This window comes from Lacerta agilis, chromosome 13 (genome assembly GCF_009819535.1).
Source record: "Lacerta agilis isolate rLacAgi1 chromosome 13, rLacAgi1.pri, whole genome shotgun sequence".
Taxonomy (NCBI): Eukaryota; Metazoa; Chordata; class Lepidosauria; order Squamata; family Lacertidae; genus Lacerta; species Lacerta agilis.
The window spans coordinates 3,177,709-3,198,540 of record NC_046324.1 but is presented as its reverse complement, the minus strand read 5'-3'; the positions used below and the strand labels follow the sequence as shown (position 1 = coordinate 3,198,540).

Here is a 20,832-nt window from a genome sequence, read left to right as displayed (position 1 = left end):
CTGCTTTCCCCACTACTCCCTTCTACCAGCTCCTTGTTTGCGGCATCTGTGTAGTACATGAGTTGTCTTCCAAGACTCCATTCATTAAAAGAGTCCTATAATTCTATGGTGGAAGGAAGTTAGGGAAAAACTACTTATGATGACACTTTGTTTGATCATGTAAGCTAAGCACACAAATTTGTTGCTGCTTCTGTTGTTGTGCCAGCTAAGCAGAAAGATGAGGAGCCTCCTAGGATGATTGGAGCGCGCCCCTCTCTCCATTGCATCTTGGGATGTGTGAACAGCAACATGGTTGGGGCTCCATTTCTCCATAAACAATCAGCTTTGCTGCTTGAGGGTGCTGCTAGATAAGTGTTTCTCAAGCTTGGGTCTCCAGCTATTGTTGGACTACAGCTCCAATCATCCCTGACCACTGGTCCTGCAAGCTAGGGATAATGGGAGTTGTAGTCCAACAACAGCTGGAGACCCAAGCTTGAGGAGCACTGTGTTAGATCCATGCCTTGCTACAGATGCCTCAGTGGCATCTGTAGTATGAAGCACCATTCACCAGCTAAGGTTGCTCCTCAGCAGAAGGCCTGGCCACTGTTATCCACATCCTGGAAAGTTGTTCGTTGTTTGTATGATTGCAACCCATTATAGGTGAGGCCACCTTTGAAGTTTCCTCACGCTTCAGTTCATTCAAAGTACAGGTGCTAGACTACCAGCCAGAATTGGAATTTTCCAGCCCTGCTGCCTGAGTTCCTTTTAACTGGAGATGCCAGGGGCTGAATCAGGGGCATTGTGCTCTGCTTCTGATCTATGGAGCCCCTCCTATTGCCTCCACAGTACAAACCAGAATCCAATCTAGGGTTGATGGATCAAGCTAGTATTATGGTTATAATACTATTACCACAAAAAGAACTTGCACTGACAGAATTTATGTACTGCAGAGAGAAATAAAAAGTTCTCCATTTCAAAAATCCCTACTCTTTTGTTCCTTTCGGCTATGTACTCATAGCTTATGAACCCTTCTACTGCCAATGCCATACAGTGAAATGTAAGGGGCAGGGATTATTCTCTTAAGAATTGGAGAGGCATACATTTGGGGAAATGTTACTGCTACTCTGCAGAAGATGCTTATAAACACAAATGATGCTTATAAAATTAGTTTGTGGGGAGTTGCCTCAGAATATCTCAGTCCTCTTTTTGTCCTTGAACTTCCTAAAGGTGGCAGCATTGCACTTCTGGATTTTCAGAATACCCCGTGCATTCCATTCGCATAGGTGCAAATGTTGTTAAGTACAATAAAGTCAGGTCAGATTGTGGCTATCCATAACAAACTTTCCCAATGTGAGTAGAATGCACTGTATCAATGATGACATATAGAGCCATTTACAAAAATGCATCTATGCAAAATTGAAACCACGGTGTGGTTGTGACCTCAAGACAAAGACCTCAGAGGCAATTACTGCTGTGGTGCTCTTAAGAGAATACAAAAGGGTGAGAACCACTGTGTACTTTTTATTTACCCTGATGCTACAGAGCTGAAGGGAGGCAGACTCTGAGCTCTCGTAAGTTTTCCGCATTTATATCCTTACAATGTGTGTATCAAAAAGTTGCATAGCGGAGGAAGGGGGCAGGGTGTCATGGGCTGCAGGGTGCCCTCCAGTGGGCGGGCCCAGCGCTGTCTGAAAACTCAGTGCAGGGTGGGACGTGGGTGGCGCACAGCCTGCAGGGCGCTCCAGCTGCTGCATCCCTCCTGGCCACAAGCGGGCCCAGCGCTGCCAGAAAAAGCAGCGTGGGGCGCACTGCTGGGAGGGCACCTGGAATGGACACCCGGGAGAGGTGTGTAAGCGCAGGCCTGCAGGTGTTACTCCCAGCGGTGCACCCCACAATGTTTTTCCCTACAGCCCTGGGTGGGCTAGCGCATGCCAGGAGGGATGCATTCGCTCGGGCAACACACAGGGATGTCCTGCCTCCATGGTGTGTGTGTGTGGGGTGTGTGCACGCATACCCCATTGCCCCAGGCGCCAGCGGGAGTTGCTACGCTGGTGTGCATATTGTAGAATCTGCACAAAAAAGATAATCACCCAGAAGTTACTTCCTTTGCTACTTTGCATCTCAAAATAGTTTTCAGATTAAGGGAAGACTTCATGAACCCCAGGCCTGGTCCCAGATAAGTCCAGTCTGGCAGTGGCAGTGAATCAGATTTACATTCTGGTTATTTATGAAGTATATAGACTAAAAATATGTTAACCAAGTGAAAACACCCCCTCCTCCGGTTTTGCAGTACTTTCCAGTTTACATATTGCCAAAGCTAGAATATCAAGCCTTCTATGGAGTGGAAGCATTAACTGAAGCTGAAATATGTCGTCTGTGGACAGAGAGTTTGTTACATTCAAGAAGTTCATTTATAGTTGGTAAGTTCAGTCCTGCTGAACATAATTTGATTTATTCTGGGTTAATATTTTCTGTTCCTGCACTAAGGGGATCCTGTCATTTTCTTTCTGCAAAATTCTTCACACAACCATTTTTTTAAAAAATGGACCAACTGGGAATAATTTCTCAATGGAAAAACTATGCTGAATGTTCCAATATGTAATTAAGTCCTGTGGCATGCATATGGAATTCATGGCCACAAAGATGTGGCAGTGACACTTTTGATGGACAGCACAGCCAGGCCAGAGTTTGGGGATGCAGTCCCTCAGAATTCCACCAGAGGGCTGGAGCCTCTCTGATTGGCTGCCAAGACAGCCAGTCGGTGGGGGGTGGAGCCAGCACTTTGGGAGGGAGAATAAAAAGAGCTGTTTCTGAGGGAGAGGGTTGGATAGGGATAGAGAAGGGAAAGAGATGGGAGATAGGGTCAGATAGGGTGTAGCTTGGGAGATAGGGCTTGATTTGAGATGGGAGATGGGGATTAGGATAGGATTTGACTGAGGGAGAGCTGGTTCTGATTTGAGTTGAACATCCACACTGAGGAGACTAACTCTAGCAAGAGGAAAGAGCCTCATAGTTTAAGATAGGAAGACCATGTGGAGTGTCTTGGGAGGGTATACAAACAGGAGTTACCTGGAGGGCTGAATCTGAACCAGGGGACAGAAGCTGTGGGTCTCATTCCAGCCAGGAGAGGACAGTTCTTCTAGGAAGAGAAGAATCCCAAGCCAGTAGCAAGGGGTGAAGTGATCCCCTGGGTCTGTTTTCATTGTTCAGTCGTTCAGTCGTGTCCGACTCTTCCTGACCCCATGGACCAGAGCACGCCAGGCACGCCTATCCTCCACTGCCTCTCGCAGTTTGGCCAAACTCATGTTAGTAGCTTCAAGAACACTGTCCAACCATCTCATCCTCTGTCGTCCCCTTCTCCTTGTGCCCTCTAATCCAAATACCTCAGGAGTGGGATTACTAGTTAACTGACGAAAAGGACCCCTTTGCTCTTGAACCAGATTAATAAACTGCATTAAAAACATTGGCCTGAAGCATCTGCCGGACCCAAGCATAAGGACCTACAAAGGAGTAACAGAAGCTGAAGTGTAACAGCTGATTTTCAGTAAAGGGAGTTTAAGAGAAGATGTGCCTGTAGTACTGTGTTTAAACCTGTAACATTACCATATTGTAATAAGTTAACGAAGGCAGGAGTGCCTGGCGTGCTCTGGTCCATGGGGTCACGAAGAGTCGGACATCTCCTGACCCAACTTTATTTCACAAACTTCTTCTTTGTAAATAAAACTTCTCTTGTTTGATTAATTCCTGTCTGAGACTCCTTGAATCGCAGTTTCTCTCACACAAGATAGCCTGTGGTAAATTGCAGACATTCATTTAACTGGAGTACTGTGAGGTGGGTCCGCTATATTTAATTGGGAGCAGGATGAAACTGCTACATATTAATTGGTGGTTAGCGGTGGGATCCGCTACAGCCCCATGCATACAATGCCTTTTAAAGGGATTAGAAAAACCCCAGGGAACATCAGTCTATTAGCTATAATAGCTAAAAGGAGCATCCCTTTTGAGAAGCAGCCTGGCTCTTGAAGATGGTGCTAAACAGAACAAAGTCATTGCCTTCACGTGCTGCTTGTGGGTGTTCAGAGATAGCTGGCTGCTTGCTGTTGGAAACAACTGATCCCACAGTTGCACAACTTGTAAGAAGAAAAATAAAATCAGGACCATACTTAGTAGAAGTATGCCTAGAGAATAGGAATCTGAGTGTGTTGCATTATTGGTCCTTTCATAGAATCAAATAATTGTAGAGTTGGAAATATCCAAAGGGTCACTTGCACTGGCCCTGTATTGTTGTTAGCAGTGCAATGAAGGGTCATGGACAGATAGCAGTGAATTTAGGAAGGGCACTGACTACCTGTATCAAGAATCTGCCTTCAACACTCATGATGACCCTTTGGATATTTTTGAGTGTAGGGAAAGGCAAGAAAAAACCACACATACCTGGAAAAATAAGTAAATAAATAAATAAATAAAATGCTTCTTTGAAGTTAGTTGAGTTACTGATAAAATATGCAGACTGAGGATGCCCAACCTCTCTCTCCCTCTGGCTCATAGGGATTTCTTGGTTAGAGGGATAAAGTTTAAAAGCAAACCAACCAAGAAACAAACAAACCCCCACCTCTTAATAATCTCCCCTTCTTGTGTAACAAGCCATGAAGTATGACTGATAATCTTGTTGTCAGGAAATTGACATTTGCTTGGAGTTGATAGCAGTATGTCGAATACAATGTCTATGTAAAGTTTACCTAACTCCAGAGCACTTTTGGCAAAGCACATGCAGTGGCTGGAAAGGTGCTCCACATTTAATGGCTGAACTGAAATTCAAACAAAGCACAATACAGATTCAAGACTGCATTAGTTAGTAAGTGACAGAACATTCAAACAAGTAAGTGTTTAAATACTCTCCCCATCTCTGTGTACATAGATGAATTAAAGAAATTAGTTGCAGAAAGAAACTTTCAGTTCAGGTTTATTAATTGTTCACAGACTTCTGCACTTCAAAAAGCAAATGTTTGATTCTGTACACAGAAAAATCCAGAAAAGCCTACCAACAATGTTTAGGGAAGCTTTTAATGTTTAATAGACTATTGCATTTTAATATTCTGTTGGAAGCTGCCCAGAGTGGCTGGGGAAACCCAGCCAGATGGGTGGGGTATAAATAATAAATTGTTGTTGTTGTTGTTGTTGTTGTTGTTATTTTTCTTGTTAAAGATTTAAACAGGTTTAGAACAAGCAATACCCATTGATAGCTGAACAATTTAGAGGGTGGTCAGCGGACGTTTTTGTTTGTTAGTTTTTTAAAAAAGAAACCAGTACATTACCAGCCACCAGCTCCTATACATGGCCCAGTGGTGACCAGTGGCTTTTCACTGGCTGCTGTTCGGAGTAGCCTGAGACTAGACAGATGGCAGTTTTAGGGGGTTCAGTAGAACTCACTCCTGGGTAAGTACAATAGGATGTTAGCCATCAGGATTTGGGGGTTTGTTTTACCTGGTCTCCCTTCATAGTTCTGGGTTTTGTTTTATTGAAGTTGTGATTGTGTCGTGATCTTTTAATCTAAATGCTGGTCTCTCCTCCATTACTTGAGAATTTCCTTCATCTTTGTTGTGCAGTTCCTCATTTTCCATTGTGAAACTGTTTGGTGTTTTTTTCTTTTCTTCAGGTCATGTTGATGCCTTGACTTCAAAGCTGTTTCTGCTTGAGCAACTGCCTGTAGAAGGTTTGAAAAAAAGATTTGGCACATTTAAGTGAGTAAGCTTCCTATAATGTAAAAACTTTGCAAGGTATTTGTTAATGACAGCTTCAGAAGAAGAAGCATGTCTGAGCAAGCCAGCTCCTTTTAAATGTCATTCCTCAAGTTACTACACTGTTAACAGTGCACTTTCATTTTATAACATTGTTGTGACCACCCTGGGTGAGGTATATTCTCTATTCCAACTCTGCATGTTAATGATACAAATAAAATAGGGTTACTGCTTCACCAGGTGCTACCTGTTGGTTTGTTGTTATGGTTTGGGTAGATGATATACTTACCGTATTTTTCGCTCCATAGGGTGCACCGGACCATAGGGCACACCTCGTTTTTAGAGGAGGAAACAAGAAATTTTTTTTCTGGTTTTCCTCCTCTAAAACCCTGTTTTTTTGAGGATCAGCTCAAAGTTTTGCAGCTTTTTTGCAAAGGGAAAAGCCCTGTTTTTTGAGAATCAGCTCAGATTTGTGCAGCTTTTTTGCAAAGGGGGAAAAGCAAAGCTTTTGCAAAGAGGGAAAAGCAAAGGGGAAAACCCCGTTTTTATGGGGTTCAACTCGCATTTCTGCAGCTTCTTAAGGAAAGGGAGCCATTTCTACAGTTTCCAGACAGATAATTTAATCAGCCAGTCACATGTCGCTGGGGAAACAAACAACCTCCCTCTGCAGCACATTCAACAATGGAGGCCTGGGCAAGGGGGCGGGGCCGAAAGGGAGCCAGGGACTCTTATCTCTCTCCCAATCTCTTGCTGATCAGCTGATCAGTGGAGTCCTTTCAACACCCCCTTTTCTCTTTGTAAAAAAAAAAAAAAAAGCATGATCTGCTTTTGGCCGCTGGGCAATTCGGCTCCAGGGACCACCATTCGCTCCATAAGACGCACAGATATTTCCCCTTAGTTTTTAGGAGGAAAGAGGTGCGTCTTATGGAGCGAAAAATCCGGTAGGCAGAAAGTTGGCGGATCATTTAGTAAAACCAAATAGACAAATTGGATGGCGTTAAGTTGAGGGAGGGGGCCTTTATTGTCAGGTGAATTTCCCCCATTAAACCATTGGTAGCACTTTCAGTTCACACTGAATCCTTGCCAAAGCAGGCTTCTTTCGTCATTTGTGTTCTGAACAGCCAGGTGACACAGGCCACACACTTCCAATGTTCACTTTGCAGTCATGATTTTGAAACTTTCCTTTTGTGAAAAAACGTAATATGAGAATCTCTTGCCAGATTTCCCACATGTCTGGCGCTGTGGTGGCTGAATGGGGCAGGACAGTGGTACCTCGGTTTTTGAACGCCTCCGTTGACAAACGTTTCGGTTTTCAAATGCCGTAAACCTGGAAGTACCATATTGCCCCAAATATAAGCCACACCTTTAAAATTGGAAGGGGGAAAGAAAAAAAGAAAAAACACATGGCTGCTTATGGGGGGGCGCACTGCGTTCCTCTTCCTTGCTCTCTTCCTTGGGGGAAAGGACGGGGGACTACGCATGGGGCGGGTGCCGCTGTGCCCCGCCCTCCTGGCTGAACACCATAAGTTCATGAATATAAGCCACACTTTAACCTTTTACGGTTGGAATTTGGAGGGAAAGTGAGGCTTATATTCAGGCCAATACGGTAAATGATTGAGTTTTCGAACACACCTCAGAAGTCGAACATGAAACACAGCTTCCATATTGAGTTTTCCGTTTTGAGGCTTCCATACTGAGTTTTCGGTTTTCTAATATTTTGGAATTTGAATGGTCTTCCGGAATGGATTACGTTCGAAAACCGAGGTACTACTGTATAGGGCTGAGTAGCCTGGTCAACTTATCAGGGTTGGCAGTACTTTAAAGAAGTTTGTCAGGATTCACAAACTCTGTAGCTGTATGTGTGTATGTTTTTGAGAGACCAATGATTTATAACGCACTAATTTTTAGCGTTCATGAAACACTTCCCTCAAATTATTTGTTGCTTATGAATGTTAATCTTTCTGTAAGTGTGGAAGTGGCACTTTTACAATCACCACTTAGGTACAAATAGTGTTAGTTCCATGCTTGCAAGAAAACTGTTGGTTTTAGGCAAGGACCTTTGCTGTGTTGTTTTCAGCACCTGCTAAAAGCCTTTTGGTTTAGGCAAGCCTACCCAGACATACAATGTTAACACGCAATTTTATTATGTACATTTGTAGCAACTGCCTGTTTCTATTTTGATAAGATCAGACACTAAAAGCAAGTTAACATAGTTTTATCAGCATTTTAAGATGAGTATTTTATATTCTAGGTGAACTGCTTAGACGTTAAGAATGATTAAGTGGTATATAACCATCCTGTTACATTAATAAATTTACACATGCAGGCCAGCAAATTCACTGAATATTCTCCAACATATACTGAAGAAAGTGACTGGGTATGTATTTCCTTTGACTTTATTTCTAAAACCATGGTCCTATGCTAATTTTGTGAATAAGTACCAGAAAAGTGGGACCCAGGTGGCACTGTGGGTTAAACCACAGAGCCTAGGGCTTGCTGATCAGAAGGTCGGCGGTTCGAATCCCTGCCACGGGGTGAGCTCCCGTTGCTCCTGCCCACCTAGCAGTTCGAAAGCAGTGACAAAGGCTTCTCCAGTGACAAAGGCTTCTCCATTCCTCCTCCCCGAACCAGCGGTTGAGGAAAACAGCATGGTGGTGAGGATTCTATGTGCAAGTTGTGTTTGCTTTCAAAGGACTTTGCATAGTGCAGGAGATGGAACATTTAGTCTTGTACAAGTCACAGCTCTTAATGTTGTGGTGATCACACTAGAGTGCCATACTCCTCTGCAGTACATCTGGCAAATGGGAACAGAATACCCTTGTGCTCTTCCCTTTCTGTACGGTTCATTTGCTTCAAAGCCACAAAGCAAACCATTTTAGCCTCCATTTGTACTTTTAGTTTGCAGGAGGGCTCTTACCTATTGACTCATGCAGCAGGAGACTCTTCTGTTACCATCTATAAGAGCTGCGACGGAAAAGCCACCAGAGCAACGTACAACTTGCATTCAGCTCACTCTGCCCTGCCCAGCATACCTTCTGCCCTCTCAGTTCCGTGGGTGCCACTAGATCCCAACATCCCTCTGCCCTATCATTTTGCTCAGGGGCGAGTTCCATGCACTTTCCCACCAAAGCCAGCAAACCCTGTAAAGAACCAGAAGGTGAGATTTTAATATTACATTTTACATAACATTGTCATTTTTATTTTTATTTTGCATTTTATGGCCATTTGATCTCACCATTTTATATTTATATATATTTCCAATATATAGGTGTGCTTGTGTATATCTGCCAGGTGAAGATTTTATGTATTCATTCATTTTCTGTTCTGTACCTTTGACATATGAAAGATACCAGGGTGGCTAGTAATATGTAGCATAAACACTTCATACATCTGATGAAGTGGACCCTAGTCCACAAACACATGTGGCTTTTATGAAACTACAAAGACTCTTGGTAGTTTTAGAAAATTGTATGTGGTTCCATTAAAAAAAACAGGAGCCTCATGTTTTTCTTGACTGTGGCTGTGTGATTACATCTAATGTAGGAAAACATGATTTTGTTGTTCCAGTTAGAAACATATAATTTTATGTGGGTGGTTGTTTTCTTTTTTCTTTGTAAATAAAACCAAACAGCTCCACTGAATGTATACATTTTCAATCTCTTCCAACTACAGTGGTGCCTCGCTAGACGAAAATAATTCTTTCTGCGAGTGTCTTCGTAGAGCGAATTATTTGTCTAGCAAAGCACCAATGCAAACCGCTACTTTTCGCAACGAAATTTTTTTTTTTCGTCTTGCGAGGCAGCCCCATTGACATGTTCGTCTTGCGGGGCAGCCTTCCGCTAGCGAATGCTGTTCGTCTAGCGAGGCATTCGTCTAGCGGGGCACCACTTATATAGTTGAAGCAGTGAGAAAATGTTCAGTCTCTTGCAGCACATAAGGAAGTCAGACAGGCCACACTGCTGCATCTACCCCACTATTATCTCTACTAAGAGGCAACAACTCTGGGGTTCCTTGCAGAGATCCTTCTGCCCTGAAATCTCAGGAGTTGAACCTGTGGCCTTCTCTCGACAGAGACTCTGAGCCACAGTTCCTTGTGGGTTTTATTTGAAATATTTATGAGAATGGGGAAAAGAAATATATTCTGTAAAATCAAGTATCTGGTCACCCTGACCTGCTCAAAAGATAAGGAAGAGCTTAACAAAGCTGCAACCTGTGATGTTATACTTGTAGACAAATGACCATAAGCATAAGAAACTTAAGAACTGCTCCATCTATTCCAGTATTCTGTTTCTAACTGGTCAGCCAGGTATCTCTGGTAAGCTTGCAAGAAGGGCATGACCCTGTTTGCCCCCAGCACCTGGTAGGGTTGCCATATTTCAAAAAGTAAAAGCCAGGACACCCCGTTTTACAAAAACGCCCCAAAAAGCATGTTATCTTTGGTTGACTTGCCTAAGATCCAGGACAAAGCACCGTCTTTCAGAAATTCCCTTCAGACATCAATTCCACCTTTGAAATCCCTATAATGTCCAAGAAAATCTGGATGTATGGCAGCCCTAGCACCTAGTATTTGGAGGTATACTGCTCTCTACATCGAGGCTCCATTTTAACTGCCATGGCTGATTGGTCTAATGACATCAATGAATTTATCCAATGCTTTTTGAAGCCATTCTAAGCTAATAGCTGAGACTACATCCCACAGTAGCAAATTCCCTAATTACGTCCTGTGTGACAAAGTACTTTCCTTTTTATCAGTACTGAATCTACTGCTTATTTACTTCATTGAAAAACTTTAAATTCTAACATTTTGTGTGTGAAAGAGAAATGCCCTCCTCTCAACACCGCTCATAACTTTATAAACTTAGCACGTTTCCCAAGAGTAGCTGGTGAATTTTTAGTGCCAGCAAAGTGAAGGGTGTTATCCAGTATCCAAAAGTGACTTGTTGCCTCTCTTATAATATTAGCCAGAACAAGCTCAGAGGTGTGGGTGGGACAAGGAGCAAACAGGTACTGTATAATGCACACGAAAGCTCATACCAAGAACAAACTTAGTTGGTCTCTAAGGTGCTACTGGAAGGAATTTTTTATTTTGTTTTAGCTAAAGAGAGATGAGTATAAATCTGCAATGGCTTTTCTGAAAAGGTGAATTCAGGAGATTGTGAGGAAAGAGGAGTGTTTGAAAACACAGAGAGGCTGTTTGAACCACAGAGAATATTGTGGTAGAAAACACAGAGATAGAAATGGAGAAGGAGGTGAAAGGTGTAGGCAGCTTGCCCAGCTTGAAAGCAAAAAGAGACTGCAAGGGAAGTTAAAGAAAATATCTGCAAAGTGATGCAAATCTACGCTGCAACTGCATTTGGAATACTGTGGGCAGTTCTGATCACCTCACATCAAAAAGAATACTGTAGAGTTGGAAAAGGTTCAGAAAGGGGCAACCAAAATCATCAAGGGTCTAGAACAACTCTTCTACAAGGAGAAGTTGCAGACTTTTTAGTTTGGAGAAAAAATGTGTAAGAGGTGACATGAGAGAAGTTTATAAAATTATGCATGGCATTGTAACTGATAGTGAAGAGAGGCAGTGTGACCAGTGCGGAGATTGGGGCAGAGTCTAACCCTTTGCCCCTGTACTACAGCCTCCAGTGGAATTATACACCTCAAAAGTGCTATTAGCTTAAGCTACTAACCCAGAAGTTTTTCCCCATCTATGGTATAGATCTAGCTACACCAAATCAGGGCAGCTGCCTTTGATTAAATGCAAAAACATCAGAAGGCTTCCACATCACTTGTAGGTTTTCGGGGAACTTAAGATATAAACACTTGTTCCTGAAAGCTCTACTTGTGTCTTTTTTTCAGAGTAACTCAGGAAGTAGCTAGCCAGGAGCAAGATCACAGATCACTGGAATTTTCACAGGTGCAGCTGAGGGGGTAATACAAAAATGCTGAGCATCCAGTGAAGGCTGGGGTGTTTATCTGCAGAAGTTCACAGGTTCAATCCCTGACATCTCCAGGCAGGGCTAGGAATGTTCCCTGTCTGAAACCCTGGAGAGATGCTGCCAGTCAGTATAGACACTGCTGAGCTAGATGGACAAATGGTCTGACACTGTGCAAGGCAGCTTTCTACATCCCTTCCTATAAAGCAGACCCTTCACAGCAATATATCATGTAGTGTAATTTGCTAACTGTTTTAGGACTGAGTTAAGGGGGAGGAAGAAGGTGTTTCACTGTCTTTCATTTTTGAGCAAATGTTAAGCAAAGTTAGGTTGAATGAATCTACAAGAAACTTCACACCCTGAACTTCAATCAGATTTGAAGTAGTTTCCTCTTTTTCTCTCTCTTTTTCTTCCCTCTTCTTTTCTCTCCTAGATGAGCGGGACAAAAGCACACACAGGCACACCCAACCGCAAAGAGCAAGTTCCCATGGAAACAAACAACAATCACCCGCCAGCTAATCCTTTTCGAAAGAGACGTGGGGCTTGCCCAGAACAAGTCAATGATGAGAAATATCTACAGGCAGGCAAATTGAGGGTCAAATTGGAAGTTCTGGAAGAAACCAAAGATGAGCAAAGATGAGCCAACTCAAGTCATTTGGAGGAAATGTGGAGCAGAAAATAACTTCTTTTGTATGCCAATGACTGTACAGTCATGGAGAGAATGCCAGGATGGGTGAACTTAACTGTTAAAAAATGCTGCTGCAAAACCTTTTGACTTAGTTTCTGTATCCAGTCAAATTAGTTGAGGGCTGTTTCTATCAAGGCAAGTGCAGACGTGAAGCAACTATCTGTAATAGTTTGTTGTTACTGGGCCAAGTTGCAGGGAATAAATGTGGGGAACTTTCTGAACATCATCTTTTATTATTAATAAAATTAAACCAGCCACAGCATGCCTTTCGAAACCAGCCGTTGCACTTAAGTGATCTGGGCCAAAGCAGATCTATAACTGACTCTCAAGCAAACCCCACTCTGGCTTCTTTTGGATTTTCTTGAAAGTTGGTTGACTCCCACATCACATCTCTTGGATCCTCACGTAAACAGCAGGCTTGGAACAAGTACCACAGATACATGCAATGAGTTTGTGCTGCAAACAATTACAGCCCAATGCTGTATTAAAAAAAATTCCTATTTTATACTTGTTTGAAATTGAGTAGGCTACTCACAAAGTTACTTTAATGCAGTTAAAAATAATAATATGATTAATTTTAAATGTTCCAGTTGCACACTCTAAAAGTTTGAATTTGACTTTTCTCATCTGTTTGGTTGTTGATAGTGGTGTTTTTTTTCTGTGTATAGGTTGTGAAAAACACTTGTATTTTTATATCCTGAAATGAATTAAAGTTTGAGTCTTGTCAGCTTGGCTGCCTTAGTGTAATTTTAAGTTGTACATTGATAAACTACTTTTTAAAGAAAACATTATTGCCCTATTCAGATACACAGGTGGTGGTGGTGGTTGGGTATAGCAGCAGATAGTTGCATCTGATTGATGCCACAGGACAGTTCTCCTGCTGAGCCTCCTTGGAATAAACAGCTGTGCAAGAGCACCGTAGGGTGCTGCTGCTGCTGCTGCTGCTGCTGCTGCTGCTGCTGCTGCTGCTGCTGCTGCTGCTGTTGAGTTTACTGAGGCTTGCACAAGATAACTGATTTGTAACCCATATTAGTAAATTTATAGCAGGCACCAACCTAACTTTTCATTTCAGGTATCTTTGGCCCTCTGAATGCAGACACACTCTGAACCTGGCTGGAATGTGTCAACGAACTCTGTTAATGCCTTTTGCTTTCCTGGATGGAGAGATGTTGGGAGAGGAGAGGCTGATTTTTGCATGGTTGGAATTTGGCTGCTGTACAAAAATAAGAATAATACTTGTTTCTCTGCTCACTTCTGCCTCTCACCCTGCCACCTCTGCCATGTTTCCCACAAGGAAATGCAACCCTCAGTCTAAAAGAAGTTTCCTGCCACTGTTCTAAACTGTACATTTTTATTAGGAGCAATTTCCTTGTCTGGGGCTCCACTTAAAGAACTACTCCTGGTGAGAGAGAATGTTTTTAAACCAGTTCTGTGTTAAACAGTGCAAACCCGTACAAAGAGACAACACTTCATGACACAGAAAAGAGGTTTAATACACTAACACCTTTTCATTCATTTGTAGCTTTGTTTACCTTCTGTTGCCATAGCAGACACCCTCTTCTCTCTTCCTCTGAACTTGTTTCAGTTCCTTAATGAAAAGGGGCAAAGTTTGCTTTGCACTGTTGCTAAATAGTAGGTTCTGTTTCAAAACCATAAATCCAGTCTTTGACCTCCCACAGAAGAAATATTTTGGCGGTGAGTCATGTATGTGCTCGATAACAAGAGGGTGGGGTTCAGCAGCTCAGTTTTTCAGCTCACTTTAAAGTGGGGGAAACCAAGGAATTTTCTCAACCTGCCTGTAAGGTTTACCTTTTACTTCTTGCTGCTTAATCCTCTGTTTAGAGGCCATTTGGTTGAGAGGCCTCTGACAGTCAGCTGTAAATGATTGCATAGCCCCCCCCCTTTTTTTCTCTTGTGATTGGGATGGAATTTCTTTTCTGCTAGCTGATATATGCAGATTGGCTGCTGCAAAGGTTTAGGCTTTAGGGTGTTCTTGGTGTGGCACCTATTGCTCATGTTCCCAAGGTAGATGCCAGTCCTGCTTCACTGAAGTCTTTTTCCAGACAGGCAAAACTTGTCAGTCAGACTTTTGAGTGCCTAGAGCTTAAAGCTGTATGCTGAGCATCTGGGTGTGGCTTTCAAATGGTGCAGCATTTTGTATTCCTGTTTCTAAGGCAGCCTTTGCTACCCAAGTGCCCTCCAGATCATTTTGGACTACAACTTCCAACAGCCCCATCCAGCATGACTGTATAACCATGGGGCTGGTGAAAAACATCCGTTCATGGCAATGGAAGCAGGCTGGAGGTGCTCCAGATTGCAGGGGGGGGGGCAATGAGTTTTTCAAAAATCTAAAAACCCTCCCAAATGAAGTTTCAAACCATATCAGGGGGCCTCAGCCTACCTGTTTTTGTTTTTTTAAGCCATTTGCACTTATCCTAATTGCACAAATGGTGTATTGTCTGGTTTGTCTATGAGCTTCAAGGGAAAGGTTAAAAGTGGTGGGCAAGCTTTCCTTTTCATGGCATATATTCAACTGCCACTGAACTTCTCTTTAAGGAACTCTAGTTGGATGCAGCTGATTATCTTTTTTTTTAATAAATAATCTTTATTTCAAAATATTTTAAAAGAATACATTCACACACAAAAATACAACAAAGAAAATGCAAACCATACAATACAAACACAATCACAAAAAGATAACCAATAACCCCCCAAAAAACAACAAAAATAAAAAATAAAAATAAAAACAATTACTCCCCGTCATTTGTATATCGTTTCCCTCTACGTTTTAACATTTCTTACTTTTCCTCACCATACAATACCACCATCTAGCAAATGCATCCATCTGTCATATAATATACTATCCATCTATATATTCCCTTATGTGTCTCATTCTAGACAAATCACCAATTCCGTTTTTATACCTTCTTTAATCAAGTAATCCTCCACCTATTTCCACTCACTTTTGATTTTTTGTTTTGGGACATTTCTAATCGCTGCTGTCATCTTTGCTAAATTCATATATTCTACTAATTTAATCTGCCAATCCTCAATTGTTGGGATTTTCTCCCCTTTCCAATTTTGAGCAATCAATATCCTCGCCGCTGCACATTCATATAGAAATACATTTCTCCTATCTTCCGGGATATTCTCAGGGATCAAGCTTAAAAGGAACTCTAGTTGGATGCAGCTGATTATCTAGAGGTGGTCCAGAGTTTCAGGGTTCAGTGTCGTTAGTATGCTGTTGAAACCCAGCTCTGTTTTTCCTTTCCACCTAAACCCAAGGAAGCTTCCTTGATACTAAACCAGTGTGTGTCACTGGATGAGGGTGAACCAATTGAAACAGAGGTGCCCTTGGTCAGTTGAAAGGCAGAAGAGAAAAGAGCCAGTGAAGACACAGTTTTGCAGTTTGGGTGTGTTCCTGGACTCAGCCCTTAGTGTGGATGCCCAGGTCTCTGGTGTGGCCAGGAGTGCATTTGCATAGTAGTCAAAGCTTGTGTGGCAGCTGTGCCCAGGGGCGTAGGAAGGCTCCTCGGTACCCGGGGCGGCGACCGAAGGCACCCCTGGGGGCAGGGCATCATGATGTCACGTTGTGACGTCACGACGCAACGTCGCTGTGGCTCCAGCCCCGGCAGCGGGGGAAAAGCCATTTTTAAAAAAGCAAAGCTAAGGCAAGCAGCCTGCTTGCCTTGGCTTTTCTTTTTTTTAAAGGGCTTCTCTCCCCGCTGCTGGGCAGAGCCACCCACAGGCACAAGGGGCAGGGCAGGCCAGTGAGGATGGGGTGTCACCCTTGTGACAAGCCTGACAACCCTCCTCACTGGCCGCCTGGCAGCTCTGCCCCGGCAACGGGGAGAAAAAAAGGAAAGCAGGCACCAAGCAGTGACACCATAGGCCTTGCAAAAGACGTAGAGTTGCTCTCACTAAGCTGAAAACTGGAAAATGTTTCAAGGAATCGGTGAACATCCTTTGCTCTTTTAATTCAGGGCAGGAGTGGCATGCCCCAAACTCATTGGTAAGGAACATAGGAAATCTTGTACTGGCTCAGCTTCCGGTCTCTTCCCCCTTCTCAAACATAACCTTGCAACTATAGCCCCTGCCCCTGCCCCCAACAAAATTCCTGTGTCATCATTGCCTTGGGTGGGGCTGGCCTGCCCACTTTATGCAGGCTAGGCCACGTGACACTCGTCACAGTGGCATCACATGCTGAAGTGGGTTGGACTGAAGATGCCACGTGGCTACAGCAACAGCTGCCAGGATAGCAAGATCAGGCATTATCCGTGGCACATGGGCAGCATGTTCTTGCTCCATTCTTGCGTGGTTGTCCTTTCAAATCCCCACCATAGTGCTGCTGCCAGACAGAAGAAGCAGTCAGTTTTAAAGCAGTAGTTTTCAAGCAGTGTGTCATGGCTTTGAATTATGGTCAGGGGTGCCGTAGGCAACAGTGGCCTCTATCCCTCTTCCCTTCCCTTCCTCCTCTGATGCCCTCTTTCATCTCTGCCTCCCAAATGCTTGTGCAGCAAGCAAGTGGGTGAAGGAGCTAGTCCACAAGCCCTTGCTGTTGGGAATGGACAGACAGGTAACATATCCCTCACTATGGGGCGGGGGGGGGGGACCTCAGAGACCAGGGACAGCAGCAGCAGCTGCATGCAGAAAGTCCCTCCAGCTAGGGCGGGGATGGGTCTCCTGTCTGAGACCCTGTGTGGACAACCCTGGGCTAGATAGACCAATGGTCCTACTCAGGAGAAGACAGCTTCTTTTGTTCCTAAGTTCCTTCTCTAGCTAGAATTCAGCATCGTAGATGCAGGGTTGCCACTGAAAACAGCATGTGGAAGTTGGTCTGTTAGAGCAAATTGAGGGCCAGACATTCAAGTGAACAGTGAACAGCACAACTGATACTTTTTAAAAATTGCCACCAAGGCAACATGAGAACAGGCCTTTTCAGTGGTGGCTTCACAATTGTGGAATGCTCTCTGCAGGGAGGCTTGCCTGGTGACATCATTATATGTATTCAGGGACCAGGCAAAAACCTTCCTTTTTTACAAGACCTTTGGCTTTTAAATATGGCCTTTTAGAGTGGGTGGGATGTTTTAATGTGATGATGAGCCAACCAAAAATACAGGAACGGCAACAACAAATATTAAAAGATTTCTGAAACAGGGCTGCCTTCAGATGTCTATGAATAACTATATAGTTGTTTAACTCTGGCATCTGCCAGGAGGGCATTCCAGAGGGCTGTCACCACCTGCTTCCCTGTACTGTAGTTTCACTTCTCACAATAAGCAAACTGCCAGAAGGCCCTCAGAGCTGGACCTCAGTTTCTGGGCTGAACAATGTGGGTGGAGATGCTCCTTCAGGTATACAGGGCCAAGGCTGTTTAGGGCTTTAAAGGTCAGCACCAACATTTCGTATTTTGCTGCCCCTTGGATTTAATGGGCTTTTTTTGTAAGTTGTTTTGAGTTGCCATGGCAGAAAACAACAACATTGTTGTTACTGTTGTTGTTTGCAAGCCCATGTTTTGCAGGGGGAATGTGTCATATAATTCTATAACATGTGCTTCCCTGCGCCGATAATGCAGGTCACATAACATCATCGGGGTGCATATCTTTCCTTCATCAGTCACCAGTAATGCCGCTAACATGATGTCATCAGATCACTTGTTTCCTGGCCCCCAACCCCTTGGCTGTTAAAATACATAACATTCTGTCCTTCCCTCTCACATGCTTCCTTCTCTCTTGCATGCTACTTTTTCAGATTGATTAGGAAGTCCCCACTTCAGATTGGGGTGCCTTGGAGGGAGTCTGCTTCAGTTCAGACAAGCCCCAAAGCTGTCTGAAATGGGCCCACTTTGGTTCTTGAGTCGGGATTCATCTGAATCTTTTGCACACCCCTAATGAAGTTCTGCTAGCCGCAGAACTAGCCGCAGCAAATGAAGAAACTCTCAGAGTCTAACTCCGGTCAGACCATAATTCTTTCAGTGTGTTTAGTTTAGCTCCCCTCTTTAGAGGAAGGGGTGATGGTTATCTGATCTATGCAGAAGGTGCATCCCTGATCCATAAACCACATAGGCACAAATCCAGCTGGACTTTTGCAGGACCAGAACTGGACTTCAAAATGCCATTTTCCAATTGCCTATCTGTCTACCTCTATCAAACAAATGGGCATTGATCCTTTTTATCCAGTTTTTGCATGATTTTGCTTAATTGCAAGGGGTTGGGGAGGTTGGCTCAGAAAATGTTCCTTAAGCCTCTTTCATTAAATCATATTGGTTTCCCATGGCCAAATTGAATCTTTGGAAGCAGCACATATTGCTGCTGCAGTAAAGAGATATTTGTTGTGCTGCTTTTGGAACTTATCCTGAGCAGGTCTGAGCTGACCGATGGCTCTGAAGAGTGCTGAGGAGCTCCACAAGTAAAGTGGAGGCAACTTAACACATAGTGGAGGTGATTTCCAGGCATGTTTAAAGAGATTTTGTTGGTCATTCAAATTTGTGATTTGTCCACAGTGCCTGCTGCTCAGAGATATAATGCCCCTGTACAGGTAGGCTCTGTTAGCTACAATGCCTGGTTGCCATCAATAGACCAGATCATGGAAGGTATGCCTAATCCTCTTTGCAGCAATGCAGGTAGTGGCAACTCACCACTTTTTGTGGCAGTGAGTTCCACAAGTTTAAATATGTGTTGTGCAAAGAAAGCCCTTGCATTTTTCTGAATTTTGTGGCAGTCAACTGAACTGAATGATTCAGATTGTCAAAGCATGTTCACTGCTTAGGTAAGGCTTAGAGAGCCCTGGTCAGCAACCAGCTTTAACAGAGGGTTGATATAAATTAACCTGACCATTTTGGTTGCTTTCAGTGTCTCGTTTCTCCGGTCTTAAATTCAGTTCACAACATCAGTTTGCAAAATAATAATAAAAGGTAAGCCCTCACAAAAATTCAGAATGTTATTATCTCTAATATATAAGAAAGAATGTTATTATCTCTAATATATGTATCTTTATGCTTTAACCTGTTTTGTTTGGAGAACTGCATTGCAAAATGGGTTAATTTTGATTGGTAGCTGCAGATGAAGTACAGACTGTTAGGTAGATTGAATTTGATTGTTTGATATCTCTCTCTCTCTCTCTCTCTCTCTCTCTCTCTATATATATATATATATATATATATATATATATATATATACATATATATATACACAGTGGTACCTCAGTTTTCAAACGTCTCCATTGATGAACATTTCGGTTTTCAAATGCCGTAAACCCAGAAGTAAAAGCTTTGGTTTTCAAACACACCTCGGAAGTTGAACATCCCACGCGGCTTCCGTATTGAGATTTCCGTGTTGAGTTTTCGGTTTTCGAATGTTTCAGAACTCGAACTGTCTTCTGGAACAGATTATGTTTGAAAACCGAGGTACCTGTGTGTGTGTGTGTGTGTGTGTGTGTGTGTGTAAATAGTGTGTGTGTGTGTGTGTGTGCGCGCGCGGTATACAGAAAACAAGCAACAACAGACAATTTAAACAAATTATTACAAAAATACACAGTTGCATATAAAAACGTTACATTAATACAAAGTTGCTAATATATAAAAATCAATATCAATTCATTTTCCTTCTGACACACGCTCTCAGCCTCCAGTTTCTCAGCCAGGGCCCAAAAAAAATCTCAACTTACTCACAAAAAATCTCACAATGAGAAGACTTCCTGGAAATGGCGGACATCACCCTAGTCTCCCACGCTAGACTTGCTTTTTATGGACAGGCCCAAGGTGGATGGCACTTCCTCAGGCTGCCCTCGGCTGTGTCCCACTCAGCTGCACTCTCCACACCCAGTTCCAGGGGCAGCAGGTTTTTTGAGCTTCCCAGGGGGTCGAAAGCATGGGGAAAGGGGGTCCCTCCACTCACTGCTCTTTCTTCACCCTCTGCCCTTTCCATCAACTCCATCTTCTTAGATACTGACTGATGCTGTGACACAGGCATGCATTTCTTCCCATCCCTGCCAGATAGTCTTCTCCCTGCCCTCCAGATGTTTCTCGATGGCAACTGGATGGCCAGGTTCTTGCCCCATAGGGAGTTAGGTGAGTTCTGGAAGACCTGCTCCCTGCCTTGCAGGCCTTTCCCCCACCTGGCCTGGCAAAGCCAAGGCCCTGACTGACTCCAGCTACAAACCTGGTCTGGGGTATTGTTTCAGGAGTGTTGTTGATGCTATTGATTTTTTTGGTATTTTTTATTTTAGATGTCGTGATTTATGTGGAAATGGTTTCAATTTGGTTGTGTATTTTTTGATGTTTTATTTATTGTTTATGACTACTTTCGTTACGATTGCAACTATGTTTTTTCTCATGTTGTAAGCTGCCTTGAGCATGGTTTTAACTATGGGAAGGTGACGTACAAATAAAATTATGTATGTATGTCACTAACTAAAACTTCCAGTTGCTAATCTCTACTAGGAGCAGAGCATGCTCCAGGGCAGCTGGTGCCCAACCCCTTTGACTGTTCTGCCTCACCCA

The 20,832-nt window shown here is 43.3% G+C and overlaps 1 protein-coding gene across 2 annotated transcripts in view; it reads left to right on the top strand.

Annotated features, from left to right (window-relative positions):
- Positions 1-13,113, top strand: part of ICE2 (interactor of little elongation complex ELL subunit 2) — a 31,444-nt gene extending 18,331 nt beyond the window's left edge. Inside the window, exons 11-15 of one of the 2 annotated variants that reach the window (XM_033166719.1) lie at positions 2,270-2,399; positions 5,636-5,720; positions 8,044-8,094; positions 8,616-8,874; positions 12,078-13,113. In XM_033166719.1, coding sequence (XP_033022610.1) covers positions 2,270-2,399; positions 5,636-5,720; positions 8,044-8,094; positions 8,616-8,874; positions 12,078-12,284 — 732 coding nt within the window. In that variant the 3' untranslated portion in view covers positions 12,285-13,113. Of the gene's footprint in view, positions 1-2,269; positions 2,400-5,635; positions 5,721-7,968; positions 8,095-8,615; positions 8,875-12,077 lie in introns of those variants that run through there. The other variant, XR_004427730.1, reaches the window with a different exon arrangement.
- Positions 13,114-20,832: the final 7,719 nt, after the last annotated feature.